Below are 16,644 nucleotides of genomic sequence, written 5' to 3'. Positions count from 1 at the left end.
ACAATAAAACAATATTTTACTAATCTTTTTATATATAATTACGATTTTAATAATGAAATAATAATCCGAAAATATATATATATAGAAGAAGATATAAATACATGTGAAAGTTTGAAACAATTTATTCAATGAAAAAAACATATCGTAAATTTATTATGTTTTAAAAATTGATAGACACATATATATTATAATATATACCAATTTAGAATTGAAAACAAAATAAAAATATTCGCGCGCTTGCACGGATCGAGATCTAGTTGCTTATTAAAACTAGAAAAAGATAATACTTTATACAATAATCCCTTTGTATATTTTTTTCAAAAAAAAAAAAATCCCTTCGTATATATATGGATTTACCTTTTTCTTACAGTTATTAACTAAACACGAAATAACCCGACATAACCATAGTAATTTTGGCTTTGTATGTTGTATTGTTCCATAGAAGTTAGAATAATGTAACTGGATTTGTATGTTGTGTTATTTCATGACAAAACTCGAATTGGATTACACCGGATGTTAAGATGAATCGCGATTGACACAAATATATATATTTTCAATTGTTTTGTTATATTCTAAATCAAGCCCACTTTTTATTGATCGGAAGATCCGTGGTTTTTGATAAATGCAACATGAATTGAATTCTCTATCGTATGTTCTTCCACTATCAACTACTGCATATGTTGATTGTTTTATATGGTTTGTCTCTTTGATCAAAGAGTTGGTTATATTTAATTAACTATATACCGTAATTCCTTCGTATATGTTTTTACATATTTATGTTCTTTTCTAAAACTTTTTTTTCTTTTCTAAAACTTTGATAAGTGACATTTGTTTTTGGTTAGGACAATAGTCAAACAGGATGATACGTACATATCTATATTAATAAAGTTGAGCAGAAATTCTCCTCCTTGAGCCACCTCAGCAGACCTTATTCCATTTCATGACACGTGGCGGTCATTACACAAGCTTCAAATCCGTAATGCAATGGGCGATGGAGCACTGGGCCTTTGTTATCTCATTGGGCCCTTACTTCTCTTACCAGTGTGGCCCGCCTGGATTTTAGGGTTATGTTGATGCTAAAGCTCTTTCCGTGCGTAGCTGTGGTCGCGTTTACCATGGTTCCCGATCAAACTTTTTTTTTTTTTGCTAACAAAAGTAATTGCTTCCCGAAAGTATAGCCACTTTCCATGTGTTGTTTAAGTTTTCTATATGATTCATGCTTTGGACTTTTTGGGTTTTTTCTTTCAAAACTTTTTTTTTTCCAGTTTCACATCTTGAGCTCCAGAGTCTGCAACCATGACTCCTCACATCCCACTGCCTCTGGCGGTCTTCTTTGTAACGCACCAGTAATAGTCACCCGGAAACATTAATTTCTTTGTAACACATCGAATTAACTCCCCATATCATCTTCCAATGTAACCGATTGAAACTCCACCTATAAATGGCTTCGTTGCTTGGGATGAAGAGTCACACCGAAACGAAATCCCAAATATCTCTCTCTATCAAGCAGCAAATCCATCAATGGAGAATTTGTTTACTCTGCTTGGTGAGGTCAGTGTTATCAATAGCACAATCAATGATAGGACACGCTGAACACTGCGTGTTATGCTACGTCTAGAAAGGTACTCACTTTAGTTGGAACTCCAGTGTTTAGCATCTCTTACAACTTTGTATGTTATCTTATGTCATTGATACTTTGCAGGGGTGAATGTGTGTGTCAGTCTGTTGGTTTAGCTTATTCGCATCTTATAACAAACTTGAAAGCTACGGCTCTGAGCCCAAAGTTTTCTTGGTCAATAGCATCAATGCCTAAGTTTTTGGAGGTGAGGAAACTGAGTATTTATAATCTTTCTTGCATTTAGTCAAAACTTTAAACACATTATTTGTAACAGATTGTGTTTACAAGCAACCATATCATTCCATAAACTAACTTCCTGTTATGCAGGCCGCCTATTTCTCGACGGGATATCTAGAACCCACATCTACTTTGTCTCTGAGACAGCTGCCGGAAAAAAGAACTCTTTGAAAAGTAAGAATCTCTAATACTATAATTAGATAGCTACCACCCTCTGTACATTAAAAAATCTTGGCAATTGATATAATCTTGCGTTTTTGTGCTGTTACATTAAAATCTCTTTAGTTTGTTTGGGGATGACACTAGGCTCCTTTTCACCCAAGCTGCGTCATGCCCAGAAAATATAACCTCTCACCGTAACTGAGCTTAACCAATATGGTCTCACATCTGAACCTCAGGTCAGAGTTTCATTTATCTAAAGTTTCTCTAGCAATTTAGAAATCTAATAGTTTATGTTCTCTTACTGGTATTCAGACAAAGAAAGGATGTTGTTATATTGGATGCTAATGTTCAAAGAACTTCCAGCATGCATGAGATATTTTCCTTTACATGCATTGGATTTGATAAGCCGAACGTCGTGGGTGTCCTGAGGTAACGGTCCTTAAGCTACGCTATCCTTGGTATTTTCGTCCCCTGACTTAGATTTCCTGACACTACTACACTTTGTTCTGACTCTTCTTTTTCTATAGGTATCGTGTGGAGCTGTCTGTTTCAGACCCGACTGATGATACTGTCTTTGTGGCTTTTGATATGGAGATGACATTCAGGCAGCTGAAACTGCACAGCTTTTGGTTATCCCTTATATTCAACCATTTGGTTTTAGCTAAGGCTCCACTTACGTACATAGCTGTCTTAATAAAATGTTTTTTTCTTTGCAGGGGGTAGGTGTGAATGCTCGAGTGGACAGCGAGCTCCCCAGTCAAGAAAGTGATGTCTTTCTTTTCGTTTTAATACGTACGAAAGCCACCAATATGGCAATATGATATTGTATACCAATCATACTTACTACGTACAATTCTTATAAGAAACATCCGTATGATGTTACTTTATTTTTCATATTTAAACTTTTAAAATCTTTAATTTTCAGATTTCAACTTTTAAAATTAAAAAAAAATCAAGATATCGGCAAAAACTAATGTGATCAGTGTCTTCCACTCTTAACATGCAGCTTATATGAATCAGTGGTATAACGCATCTTCGGCTTAGTTCATTTAACAATCTATGCAAAAGTTAGATTACTGAACAAATGCTGTATCATTTGCGAGCACTGCTAATTGCATAAGCAAACAAAAAAGTTCATATATTTCATTTGATACGTGATGTTTCACTTCAAGTTCTTACAAATAAAACATCAGCTCACAGTTATTTTTCAGAACTTCATCAATAATAATCTTTTGGGGGTTTATGTTTGCTACAATATATTAAAAACATACACTCCTCTACGCAGGATGTTTAGGTTTTTCGAATCTCATTTTTCTCAATTAATTATATCAGATGATAAAAACGTGCCCACGAAACACTAATACAATCAAAATTTTAACTTCATATAAACATCAAGGAAAGAACTACTACTTAAAAAATAAAACACACCCACACTATTTACCATACACTCGCTAACGTATAACAAATACAACTCATACATTTCAAATAAACCAAGCAATAAAAAAAAAACAACTTATGCATAGGGCTGGGCAAAAAACCCGGATCCGAAGAACCAAACCGAATCCGATCCGAAAAAGTAGTACCGAACCCGAACCGAAATTGATTAAATATCCGAATGGATTCAAAATTTTGGTATCTAAAAAACCGAAACCGAACCCGATCCGAACCAAAGTATCTCGGGTACCCGAATGTAACCGAAATAGATTCATATACCTAAGTATATTACTTTTTTTAGATTTAATGTATATTAAAAACATGCAAAATATATAAGATACTTTTAAGTTGTCTAAAATATTTGAAAATATACATAAATAGTCAAAAATAAATGTCTAAAATAGCTAAAATATATTCAAAACACCAAAATACTTGAAATATCTATTGATTTTCTATCCAAATATTCAAATCAAACCAATTTATATGTTAATTTTAGGAATTTTGACATATATTATACAAATTTATATGTAATATATTATTTTGTTTTATAGATTCTGAGAAATTTTAAGTATATAATGAATATTAAAATTTTAAAAATAATTTAAATGCGTTATCCGAACCGAACCCACAAAGATCCGAACCGAACCCGAACTGAAATTTAGAAATACCCAAATGAGGCTGAAATCTTTAAACCCAAAACCCGAATAGATCCGAACCGAACCCGAATGGGTACCCGAACGCCCACCCCTAACTTATGCAAATAGCATATAAGGAAAACAATCTGCGCGTAGCGCGGACACACCACTAGTATATGATAAAAAAAATTAAAGTAAAGTCTGACTATGTCATTTATATGTGTTTTATTAGTTTTAACAGTCAAACCGGTCGGGTTAATATAATTGATTATTGGGTAGGGTATTCCAGTGGACCATTTATATTATATAATTGATACACCTACCAAGTAATCGTACAAACATAGTATCATTTAGGCCACGACATTAATTTTAACCATTAAAACTTGAATAAGAAGATATATACGGTATCTGATTGTACGATACAATAATTAAATTTCATGCCTCCCTTACCTTAAGCACCAAAAAAATTTAATTAAGGAATCAACATAAATGGTGACATACAAATAGTTATTCGATCAACCCGGATACCCCAGTAAATCGCCATACCCAAATTGTTTGGTTTTCATCTATCTATCTATACTATTATTTATGAATTAATTTTGCTTATTTGTCATGTTCTCCATAATTTTAGATAATTTTGCTTACTTGTCATGTTTTTATTAGGTTTTAGCTAAATCATTGATTTATTATTTTTTATTAGCTGAGTCATTAGTATATTAATTTAAAATTATTCTTAATGAATCTTGTATATATATAATTAAAAACTAATGTTAATAATATTAAATTTTTAAGTTATATTAAAAACGAATTTTAAACAATATCTTTACTGAATTTTATATATAATTAAAAATAAATTTTATTTTAATAGTATAAAGTTTATATGTTATATGTTACATTAAATAATTGATTATAAAATAATATAATAGAATTATAAAAAATAAGATTATTCTTATATATATTGTGTTTCTATCTGAAAACAATATTTTATTATAAGTTAAAAAGTTAAGATAAAAAAACAATTGATAATTAAATATTAGTCAAGCAAACAAATTATATAAAAGATATTTTCTAAACTATTTCTAAGATATGAGTGTTTTAAAAAAAATTAACACAATAGTAAGTATATATTTTGATAAAAAAGTATTTGACATATATAAATACTTTGATGTTTGATTTAACTATTTAAAATCATAAATAATAACTTATTACGTTGGTTTTAGATTAATAAAACATAACTAATAAGTATTCATAAGAAGTTTATGCCCGCATATGCGGACAAAAGACCTAGTTAATTTGTATATCAAACGTTACACCTTTTATTCTACATGTGTTATATGTGGATATGACTTTTGTCTTTTTAATATCTATTGATTAGAAGTTATAATCTCTTTTATGTCACAACCTAGTATGATATTATAGTTATTTTTTATTTTATAGGATTAGAAACAATAATATTTTATTCAGTAATACTAAATATTTTATAAATGTCGATACAGTTAAAAGCAATTTCGTGTTACCGACCATGACTAAACATGTCTACATCAATGGCTTGGCTGGTTTTGCTGCTACCATCCCTAGACGTAGGATCTGTGGATTGTAGAACGTTTTAAAACAATCACAAAAAGTGCCATAAACTGGTTCATACTACTCCAAACTTCTCAAAATCAAAAGCTAGTTTCATCTAGCGGTTGTCGACGATTGCGAATAGATAAAAGAAAATTTAGTACAAACTATATAAATATGTAGATTAATTTTATTAATTAATTTTATAAAATTGAGATAATAAAATTAATTAATATATATATTAAATTGTAATTTATATTATAAAACTTTAAAACAACAAAATTTACTATAATTGTTTAGACATTAATATATATACACATATATATACCCAAAAATAATACTATGATGCTATATATAGTTTTTTATTTATTATTTTGTTATTGGTTTTACAATTATCATTTTAGTTATCATTTTTAGTTATTATTTTTATAATCATTTTATAATTAATTTTTTTTCTATTAAATAATTTTCTATTAATTAATTTTTGCATTGTAGTAAACCAGTAAAAAATGACCCGCAAACACAACAATTTTCAAACGTTGTATTACTCATACAAAACGCTTAATAATGCTTGAAACCATAATCATCTACATCCGCAAATTTCTAACATCTACAACCGCAACCGTTCCGTTTGCACTAGTTATCCCCCTCCGAAATGGAACAAACCGGTTTAATCGTGGTATGATGAGACCGTGGAAATATTTATTACTATCGTTTTTATTTGAAAAAGAGAGGTAAAACAGAGAGAGGATCAACATATGAAAATGACTAGCGGGACGACGAACCGGACCACAAGAAACGTTACAGGTGTGTTTGTGTCCTTTCAAAATATACCCTATCAGGTAGCTCCATATAAGTGAACACCACCACAGATTTGAACTGTAAAGTACCCAAAAAAACTGTTACATTCATCAGGCGATCGATTAAACCGAACTGTTTTTTTTTTCGTCAAAATCAAAGATTTAACTTATTTTTACCTTCTCTTGCATGTACTTCATGCATATAGAGTTTAAGGGACATCTTATGGTGTTAAGCTGAAGGTCTCGCAAGTCATGAACAGATGCTTTGAGATCGGAGGCTTTATACGTTTTGTAATGCTCAAGAGTTGGATTCTGTGCAGAAAAAAAAGAAGGAATAAAAATCATATTTGTGGAACAGAACATAAGCGATGTGTGTACTTGTGTCTTAACAAACAAGAAAACATTGTCCTTGGCAAGAAAAACAGCAGAAGCAGCGATATAACCGCAGGAACTTCAAGAAATGATACTCTCTTAAAGTCAGTTCCATCAGATAATTTGCCAGAAACTCCATTTCCACATTTGGGTTCTGCGGATCAATATTCCAATAACGTTTAAATCTTGATCGATGGATACATCTTCTGAAAATGAAGCAAATTATCACGTGAGATGCAAGAGCTGCTCGGAGAAATCTCCTGCAATAATGGAAACTTTTGAATCGTTGTTAGATAAATATCTGGTCGTTTCATATTGTCTACAAATATCCAGATAGTATTTTTTATATTTCTGTTATATTTTTTCTTGATGAAAAAAATATTTCAGTTATATAATACGTATATTTAAAACTAATCATTTTGTTGTATTCTAAGTCATGTTTACCATATGAATCTTGAGACATTAGCACTTTTACTAATGAAAACATGTATTGTATAAACAATTTTGCTGTATTACTTAAGTCTTTAACATAAATTCCTTCCAAATTTTCTGTTTCAAAAATCAAAAGAAAAACGATCAGAGTCAAGAAAATAACATTTGCATACAGTACAAAAATGATTATCATATTGTACAACAAAGTTCAAAACAAAAATAAAAAAAAAGTACTCAAACAATCGAAGTCTAAGTTAGAACACATGCAACATATTTTTTTTGTTTGGTTTAGTTAACCAAATGAAATACAGTACAACCTCTATAAATTAATATTCGATAAATTAATAATATCTATAAGTTAATAAATTTCTCCGGTCCCAATTTGAACCAGCTCAAAATTTGACACAAATCGATAAAATAATAAGATAATAATATTTTAAAAAATTCTATGTAAATATATTGTCCCATTAAAATTATAAATTAATAATTTATATGTATACATATTTTATATAATTATTTTATATTCACAATGGAATTATCTTTATATTTTCTTAACACTTAATATATTTTTGATGAGATTTAGTAATATTATATCTAAAACCACATTTAAATTATATGCAATATATATTATATACACCAAATGATAAAATAATACTAATATAAATGTCAAATTTTAATAAATAACAATTAGTGTCTAGCTAATACATTAAAATCAAATCTTTTTCTTATCTTAGAATAAATATATCTTTAAATAAAAATATCTAAATAAAGAAACTTTTGCAAGTTAATATATCTATAAATTAATAAAATTTTAAAGTCTTAACATTATTAATTTATAGAAGTTCTACTGTAGTGGTAAGTCGTTGACGTGTTGGAAAAATGGAAAACCGATTCATTATAAACTAAACTAGGTTGATTTTCTCCAGCTATCTTTTAAGGTTCGGATTGATTGACTCCCCCCCACCCAAAAAAATAACGTTTGGTGTAATTATGTTGCAGTTTATGGAAATGTTTTTTTTTTGCTAAAACAGTTTATGGAAAGATGCTTTTTGAAAGACAGTATATGGACAGTTTGCAAATCATAGTACGTATATCTCTCAAGGCAATTATTCCATCATGATCATATCCTTCCTTCCAGCTGTGCAACTGCAAATTAAAATAGCTGAACAAAACTTATTTGGTAACATCAGCTGTGATATGTTACCAAATAGTTTCAATTGAAATCTGTTATTGCGTAGTATAAAAATATTTGATGATATTTTTTTAGCTGTCTATGATTTTTTTTTTAATCAAAAGTTGTCAACTAATGATTCTTGGTATCAAATTTGGAATATAATACTCGGATACTGTTCCTTGGCTAACCCTTTTTGCAAAGTTTGACTATTTTAAAAAAATCTGGTAATTTAATTCTACTTTTTGTCGAAACAAAAAAAAGGAAAAAGACAAACGCCGCCAGGGTGGAGCCACGTCAGGCAAAAAAAATCCGAAACCCGGACAACTAAGAAAGAAACAAACCCGAACCGGGATCCAGAGTAATCGGTTATCACAGCTGGAAACAGCCTGTCACCAACGGAGAGTTTCCTTCTTCTCCTTCCATATCTCTCTTCCTTTTTCTTCTTCCTCTCCTTTGTCTCTCTTTACGCCTCATTCCTCCAATCTCTCCCTCTCTCTCTCTCTCTTTTCTCCGCCGCTGCTCAGATCTTCCCCGTTCTAACTCTTTTGGATCCAGATTCTCCTCCTTGTAAGCTCTCTTTCGAAATTTTGTTTAATAGACTCTGGATTCGTTTTCTTCTATGTCGGATCTGGTTGTACTTGATGGTTTCGTTTTTGCATTATGCGCATAAAATTGATTTTTCTTTCTGCGATTCTCTCGTTTATTGACTTTGGTGCTGTAATTAAAAAAAAAACAATCTCTTGGTTCCCTCTTGGTTCTGTCTGAAAAGAAATTGTCTTTTTGGGATGACAAAAAGGTTATGTAACCTCGTTGACTTGTATTTTAAATCACCCTATTGAATCCTTGTTGGTCTTGAAGGTTGCTTTGTTATTGTCTTATTTTTTTTTAGATCTTGGATACATGATGTCTGGTTTGATTAAATATTCAATTTTGGTTCAGTTTATGTAGGTAAGACGCATAAACAAGTGCAAGAGTCAAAGATCACAAAAGTAGTATTCGGGTGATCTGGGCTGGTGTGAATGAATGTGGGTCGTTCGTAGCTTGGCATTGTTTTGGAGACAAGGCTGCAGGCACCCATGCTGGTAGAGAGCATGCGTGGATACTGTGTTTTGGGTGATGCCCCTGACCAAATTAGTTCCCGATGCATTCGGCGTGCTGACCATCTCTCTAGTCCTTCTCCTCACCCTCCTCGGTCTCCTCTGCATCGCTTACTCTTTCTACTTCCAGTCTCACGTTCGTAAACACGGATTTCTCCAGCTTGGTTACTTCAGCGGCCCTTGGATCATCCGTATCGCTTTCATCCTCTTCGCTATCTGCTGGGCTGTCGGAGAGATTCTCCGTTTGAGTTTGTTTCGGTATCACAGGAGGATACTGAGCGGGTTGGATCTCAGATGGCAAGAGAACGTCTGCAAGTGGTACACCGTCTCGAATCTAGGGTTTGCGGAGCCTTGCCTCTTTCTCACGCTCATGTTCCTTCTGCGCGCTCCTCTCAAGATGGAGTCTGGGGGCGCTCTGAGCGGGAAGTGGAACAGGAACACCGCTTGTTACATCGTTCTATACTGTGTCCCTATGCTCGCTCTTCAACTCGCGGTTGTTTTATCCGAGTCGCGCCTAAACGGTGGTAGCGGCTCTTATGTAAACCTGCCGCCAAGCTTCACGAGGACCTATTCCCAAGTTATTATCGATGGGGAAGAGGTCGCGTTGTGCGTTTATCCTCTCCTGAGTACTGTCATCCTCGGCGTGTTTGCGGCCGTGCTAACAGCTTACTTGTTCTGGCTAGGGAGGCAGATACTGAAGCTGGTGATTAACAAGCGTCTGCAGAAGAGAGTCTACACTTTGATATTCTCCGTCTCGTGTTTCCTTCCGTTGAGGATTATTACGCTCTGTTTGTCAGTACTAACAAAGGCGGATAAGATTGGGTTTGAAGCGCTTTCTTTCTTGGCGTTCCTCTCCCTCTTCTGCTTGTCCGTTGTTTCCATTTGCTTGCTTGTCTACTTCCCGGTCTCGGATTCTATGGCGCTGAGAGGTCTAAGGGATGTGGAGGAAGAAGATGATAGGACTGTGACGGAAGAAAGAAGTGGTGCTCTGTTGCTTGGACCGCAGACCGATGATAGCTTGAGTTTAAGAGGCCGGAGAGACTCGAGGTCTTCTTCGCAGGAGAGGTATGTGGAACTCAGCCTATTTCTTGAAGCTGAGAACTAAAAATGGCTGTAATTTTTAAGAGTATGTTGCGCAAAAAGGCATTATTCAGTTTTTTTTTTTTTTTGGCAAAGACGATTTGACTGTAAAGGGAGGGTTTGAGGGGATTTTACGCTTGTGAGGTTTTGTTGTTTTGAAATATTTTCTGCTCGGTGGATCATATTTTTGTACCTTTATTATGTGATCAATTTTGATTTTAGAAAAACAAAAAAACACACAAAACTAATCACTCAACTTTTTAGCCTCTTGATTTTGACGCATGAACAATGCGAGGTATCCCTGAAGTCCGAATATGTAAGTATAACCCAATCCATTTCCCCACGATCACTATAAACTCTGTTAAGCTTTATCAACTATTATGTGATCCACATGTTCCGATGGATCTGGTCTTAATTGGGTTCCCATGTTTTTCAAAAGTCACAACATAGCAAGCAAGTTAGTATGTACGTGCGAGTTTAGATGAGGGGATTGATTGAGAGTTGAGACAAAACTTTATTGATTGGGAATTGAGACTCTCTTTCAAATGGTAAGAAATCAAACCAAATATCCAAGATTTTAGTACATACTTTTTTAAGAGAGACTACTATTTCACAACTAACTGCTAATATTTCTAGTGTTATACAAAAATATATATTGCTTTATAATTCTGTGATTCTATGAAACATATCTTAATTAATTGCGAATATTTATATTCTATATTAATTTCTATAAAATAAAAAAATAAAAGAATGTAGATATATTATTTTCTTAATTTTGGATCAGATATTCTCTTTAGATTCTTTCCCTAAAACCACCTTAATAAAACCCAAGAGAAGCATATATTTTTGGGTGACTAAAAGTTCGACTAAAATCAAAAGTTATATGTAAGAATATGATTTAACTTAGACATGTTAATTATGGCCGAAGGTCGCAGTCCGAGCTCGTCTATCCTTAAAAATTATTAGATTTGGGCTTAGTTTTATAAGCCCAAAAATTTTTGGGTCTTTCGGGCGAAGCCCATTTGAGTTTTGGGTTTTTTGGGCCTAAACCTGTTTGGGCTAGGACCGGCCTAAAAACCCAAAATTTTATATTTTATCTTAAATATTATCGTTTTTGCAATTAAAACTATTATTAGTATTGACATATAATTTTAATATTTTAATCGAAACTTTAATAAAGCAAATATAAAAGTTGTTAATGTACTTTATTGTTTGATCATTACAAGTGTCCCATTTTAAATTTTGCAAATGTATCTTCTCTATCATGTATAACGTGTTTTTTTTTCAAACTACAAAGTAAAAAACGTTTGATCATGTTTATCATAAATTTTGTTCTCTTATATTTTAATTGTAGTTTATATTTGATCATTTAAATCTTATTAAATTTGGTATGTTTATAATATGTTTTTAAAGCATACCAAAAAGTAAAACATTTTTGATAAAGATTAAAAGTTTAAAATTACTTTATATTTTAAAATAAAAAATAAAACTATTTTTATTAAAAAATCACATGTATTAAAACGATAGAAGTAACAATGGCAAATTATTTTGCGAAAAGCCCAAAAAAACTCGAAAAGCCCTAGCCCTATAAGAACTGGGCTGGATTTTGAATTTTAAGGCCAAAATATTTTCGGATCGGACCAGGCTGGACTCAAATATTTACGGACTTAGCGGGTTTGGGCCAGCCCAGGCCGGACCAACCTGAGCTGACACCCCTATTTTAACTGTTTCAAAATGAAAAGTTTAAGAGAGACAATAACAGGAGCTCTAATCCCATATGCATATTAATATGATACGCAAAATCTCTTCATGCAGAGTTTTAGCATTCAACATTCTGCGCGAAGTTTTTTTTGAATTGGTGAGGATCGACCACTTGGAAATGATGAATATTCACAAGAGACAAAAAGTATTTCCGTATTGTAACAAAATGACATCTTAAAAATATGATATTAGGCTATTAGCATATCAAGTAAATCTAGTATTTATGTTGATCAGTAGATAATAGAAAAACTTAGTATTCGGATAAGGATATATATCATATTGTAGTTATCTAATATAACATATTATTGACCATTAGATCAATGACTTTGTAAAACTACATTACCTTGTGAATCAATACAATCAAGCTTTCCTCAATAATTCACTTAGAAGAAGAAAATATTATATATGATTCCCACGACAAATGTAAAAGGAAAAAATATTACAAATTATGGATCGCTTACTGAATGGAAGATGGTGAATATAAAGAAACAAGAGAATAAGGAAGAGTGAAGATCCAACTATCTCTATCAATGAAAGTGTTGGGGTTTACAAGAAAATCAACATCTGTAGCAGAAAGATTCTTCTGCTATGCAGCTCTTCCTTGCTTATTCGCTCCTTCTCCCGTACAATTTACCTCCGCAAATGTAATTTTATCTCTGATTTTATTGTTTAGAATTAAATAATTCTCAATATATGTTAGCCAAATATGTGATAAATTCACATTAATATATAGTAAAAGAGAATAAGCATACGTACTCTTCGCCTTTATTAAGCCAAGCATCCCATCCTTGAGGAACAATGACATTAGACATGCTGGTTGCATAAAAGACAACTCTAGAGTAGCCTCGGTAAGCTCTTCCCAAGAACGCCGTTCCATCTCCTTTTATCACGCAGTATTTGAACACAAATCCACTTGTGTCTTGCTCGCTTTGCCTCCCTTGCGCGGTTATGAATCCCGGTAACATTGCTCCGCCTTCCACCATTTCATCTTTTGTCATTCCTTTAACATATATCACGCATTTCTACATTGACAAACAAATACATTTCCATATAGTAATTCCTTTGGCAATTATGGGCCGATAAGGTCTAATTTTCTGTAAGACAATATTCAAAACAGATCTATACGCAACCAAAATTTATGAAAGATATAAATATGAAATTACTTCGTATATAGATTGGCCTCCTCTCCATATAAAATCAATGGCTCCTTCGATGTAACAGTTTTTGAAGTAATGACGGTCGACAAAGTCAGCCAGTGTGTCTTGGACACTGATGAAACTGCAGCCATAGAACCACGCCTTGTCCGCCATTAGTACAATTGATGGAGCTACCTTTACCTCTTTATATGGTACTAGTGATGATGTTATATTGTTATAAGAATTCTGCGCAAACAAGATGCCAGTTTCACAATATTATACAAGAATTATTTCATATGATATCACATGTATAAAAGTTAATCCAACTAATCTCCATAAAAAAATGAAACGAGCTTAAAAGTACACCATCCGTCAATTGTTAAAAAAAAAATCACTACTGCAAAAGTTATTCACGGGCTTTAGACATACAAATCTAGTTGAAGATAGCTTATGAACGAAAATAATTAACAGAGCTTGAATTAATCAGTATCCTAAAACATGGATTTTCATAGCAACTATATTATTTAAACCCTGACCTTGAATGTAACATTGATTGCAACGAAGTACTCGGCGTTAACGAGCATCGGACCACACAAATGGGCTTGTCCTGCATCATTATATTGAATTATCACTTCTGATGGGTTGTTTCCCTGCAATATTATCTTTTGTTTCTCCAGCGGAATCACTATCTTTTCGCTGCATCAACACACGTACACTGGTAAACTCAACTTGCTTGATTCTTTTTTTTTCTTGTGTTATGCATCTCATAATTAAACTATATGTGATAAAAGAAGAAAGAGTGAAGATGAGAGGTTAAAAGTAGATTCCGTTTTGAAGCTGAATCTTAATCCAGTTATTGTTACCAGAGGGAACGGAGTCGATGGCTTCTTGGATGGTTTTGAAGTCAGTTGCACCACTCTGACCAACCACCACTGTCTTTACTATATCAATGTTGAAATCTTTTGGTTGGTTGTGTTCTAAACCATGAGGAGAGACACGTGATGAACTAGCCGTCAAATTCAAAAATGATAGAGCCAAAAGACAAATAAGAAATTTCATTTGTTAAAGCAAAAGTTTTAGCTCTTTTAACGACACAACTTCAGAAAATTCAAGTTAATTTTGTGTGTGTGTGTGTGTGTGCGTGTGTTTCAGTAAACTTGATTTAAACTTCTATTTATCTACACTTCAAAACATGTCCACTTCAAATATACGTACACTCCTTACCTAATTCCAAGTATGGTTAACAATCTATTAATTCTTATCTTTTAAACCAAATGAAGTAAATATATGGACAAGTTGACCATTTTAAATATTTTATTTCTTAAAGTACATACATTATAGCAACACAATATTCAAAGACTATATCCACGAAAAATGAGATTCTTTATATATACATGCACAGATATAGAGGTAAATACTTATGTAAATTTAATCAGGAGAATAAGTGCATATTAATTTTTATATGAAGTTTCAAAATCCACTATAAATTAAATTTGAACTTATAGCAACTTGGTTGGAAATGGTTGCCATGGGATGTAAAGGAAAGCTCTGCTAGACTCAGTATACCTCTGGAAGATAAAAAAATGATTTATGTAGATGCTTTATCCAAACTGTGTAGTTTATTGTAGCCATAAATTTGCAAAATAGTTATAGAATTTAGTTTCTGCAGGATACAAAATTATCTTAAAATTTAACGGATTTAACAAAATGTCGTACAAAAAGATCTTTAATTTCTAGACTTCTGAAAAATAATAAAAATGTAATTTTTGTTTGGAATGTTTGGTGCATGGGAAAATCTAGAGAGACAATGTGGTAACAACATAGCAGAAAAAGCGTAATGTAATTCTCAGTTGTGTTAAAAAAAAAAAAAAAAAACTCAGTTAAAAGAAAAAAGCTTAATGTAAACCGTATCATTCATGCAAAAAAAAAAGGACACATTAATTTTAAAACTGAAAATCAAAGAAGCAGATTTTGTTTGGAACACTATCAAAGAAGCAGATACAACTGTTAAATAGACGAGACTAAGGGTCTGACTGGTTCAAACGCAGCGGTTGCGGTTGCGGTTGCGGGAGTTTGTGGATGCGGGCGGTTGCGGTTTCTAGCGGTTTTAAGAGATTTGTACGACTGGTACTGCGGTTAAAATTGGTGCGTTTGCGGGTGACTTATGACTGGTTAACTACCAAATGCGGTAACAGTCAAATAATAAATTAACAATATTTACATTTTAATATAATTATAAAAATATATAAATCATAAAATTATAATAAATAGAAAATTTATATTTAGAAAGTTATAATTTTAATTTTTGAAAATTTATTGAAATTGTTTTTATTATAAAATTTTATAATATTAATTAAAATATAATAGATATATTTTAATATTTCATAATTTTAATTTTAAATTTTTTTATTAAATATTTTTACTTTTGTATATATATTGTTTAAAAAAAGAAATTTTTTTTATCCTCCCGCAACCGTCCGCAACCGCCCGCAACCGCAAACGCTAGCTGGAGCCAGCTTTTGAATTTATGAGATTCGGAGCGGTTTGAAGCGGTTTAGAGCGATTTGAGTGATTGTTGCAAACCGCCGACAACCGCTATCAACCACAAAAGCTGCGTTTGCGGGTGGTAGCGGGAAAACCAGTCGCCCTCTAAACCTAGATGCAGTGTCAGTAGACTCAATCTAACATTTTACAATATTCTAATCTAATTTTAAAAAACCACAAACTATGCGCAGATATCTAAGAACATATTCATAGAGGGTATCTAACACGACTTCTCAAAATCTATTCAAAAGAGAAATATTATGAATAACTGGTTTGTGTATTTAAAAATGATGAAAATGTTATGCTAAAATATTTCAAATGGAATATTTTAGTACGGAGTTCTCATCATTTTGAGATACTCATAGTTAATTTTTCTATTTTTACATACTTACATTTGTACATGAATTAAAAATTTCATGTTGAGCATTCTCTATTAAAAGTGCCATAAACTCACTTTTATTTTCTTTGAGACAAATGGCTTTGAAGGTTGTGTCAAACCAACAAAAAATAGTTGCATCGATTATTTCAGATTTGAATCTGCTAGAGTTAACCGAACAAAACAATTAGGGGTGGGCATTAGGGTTCTCATTCGGGTTAGG

General features: G+C 32.3%; 1 protein-coding gene and 2 long non-coding RNA genes across 4 annotated transcripts; 2 read left to right on the top strand and 1 right to left on the bottom strand.

The window, feature by feature from the left end:
• Positions 1–121: 121 nt before the first annotated feature.
• On the top strand, positions 122–3,764 carry LOC103838643. Of its 2 annotated transcripts, none has more exons than XR_627192.2 (7): positions 122–1,622; positions 1,703–1,823; positions 1,946–2,029; positions 2,141–2,253; positions 2,330–2,475; positions 2,545–2,646; positions 2,734–3,764. It is a non-coding gene; the product is annotated as an uncharacterized LOC103838643 (long non-coding RNA). The 2 variants fall into 2 exon arrangements; XR_627191.3 differs by having other exon boundaries at positions 134–1,622; positions 2,330–2,446.
• Positions 3,765–8,771: 5,007 nt separating this feature from the next.
• LOC103838642 lies at positions 8,772–10,848 on the top strand. Its single transcript, XM_009115092.2, has 2 exons — positions 8,772–8,994; positions 9,367–10,848. Exon 2 carries the CDS (start codon positions 9,544–9,546, stop codon positions 10,627–10,629), a length of 1,086 nt encoding a protein of 361 aa, XP_009113340.1. The 5' UTR covers positions 8,772–8,994; positions 9,367–9,543; the 3' UTR covers positions 10,630–10,848.
• Positions 10,679–15,707, bottom strand: LOC103838641. The gene is made up of 2 exons (XR_004451295.1): positions 13,122–15,707; positions 10,679–13,021 (listed from the first exon to the last, which is right to left on the bottom strand). It is a non-coding gene; the product is annotated as an uncharacterized LOC103838641 (long non-coding RNA).
• Positions 15,708–16,644: the final 937 nt, after the last annotated feature.

The sequence above is a fragment of the Brassica rapa genome, chromosome A09, assembly GCF_000309985.2.
Source record: "Brassica rapa cultivar Chiifu-401-42 chromosome A09, CAAS_Brap_v3.01, whole genome shotgun sequence".
In the NCBI taxonomy this organism is placed as follows: Eukaryota; Viridiplantae; Streptophyta; class Magnoliopsida; order Brassicales; family Brassicaceae; genus Brassica; species Brassica rapa.
Note: the sequence above shows the minus strand (reverse complement) of the source record. Positions and strands in the feature narration are given on the sequence as shown.

Coding starts and splice junctions, on each gene's coding strand:
- LOC103838642 (XM_009115092.2), top strand. CDS start 9,544: ATGCCCCTGACCAAATTAGTTCCCGATGCATTCGGCGTGCTGACCATC.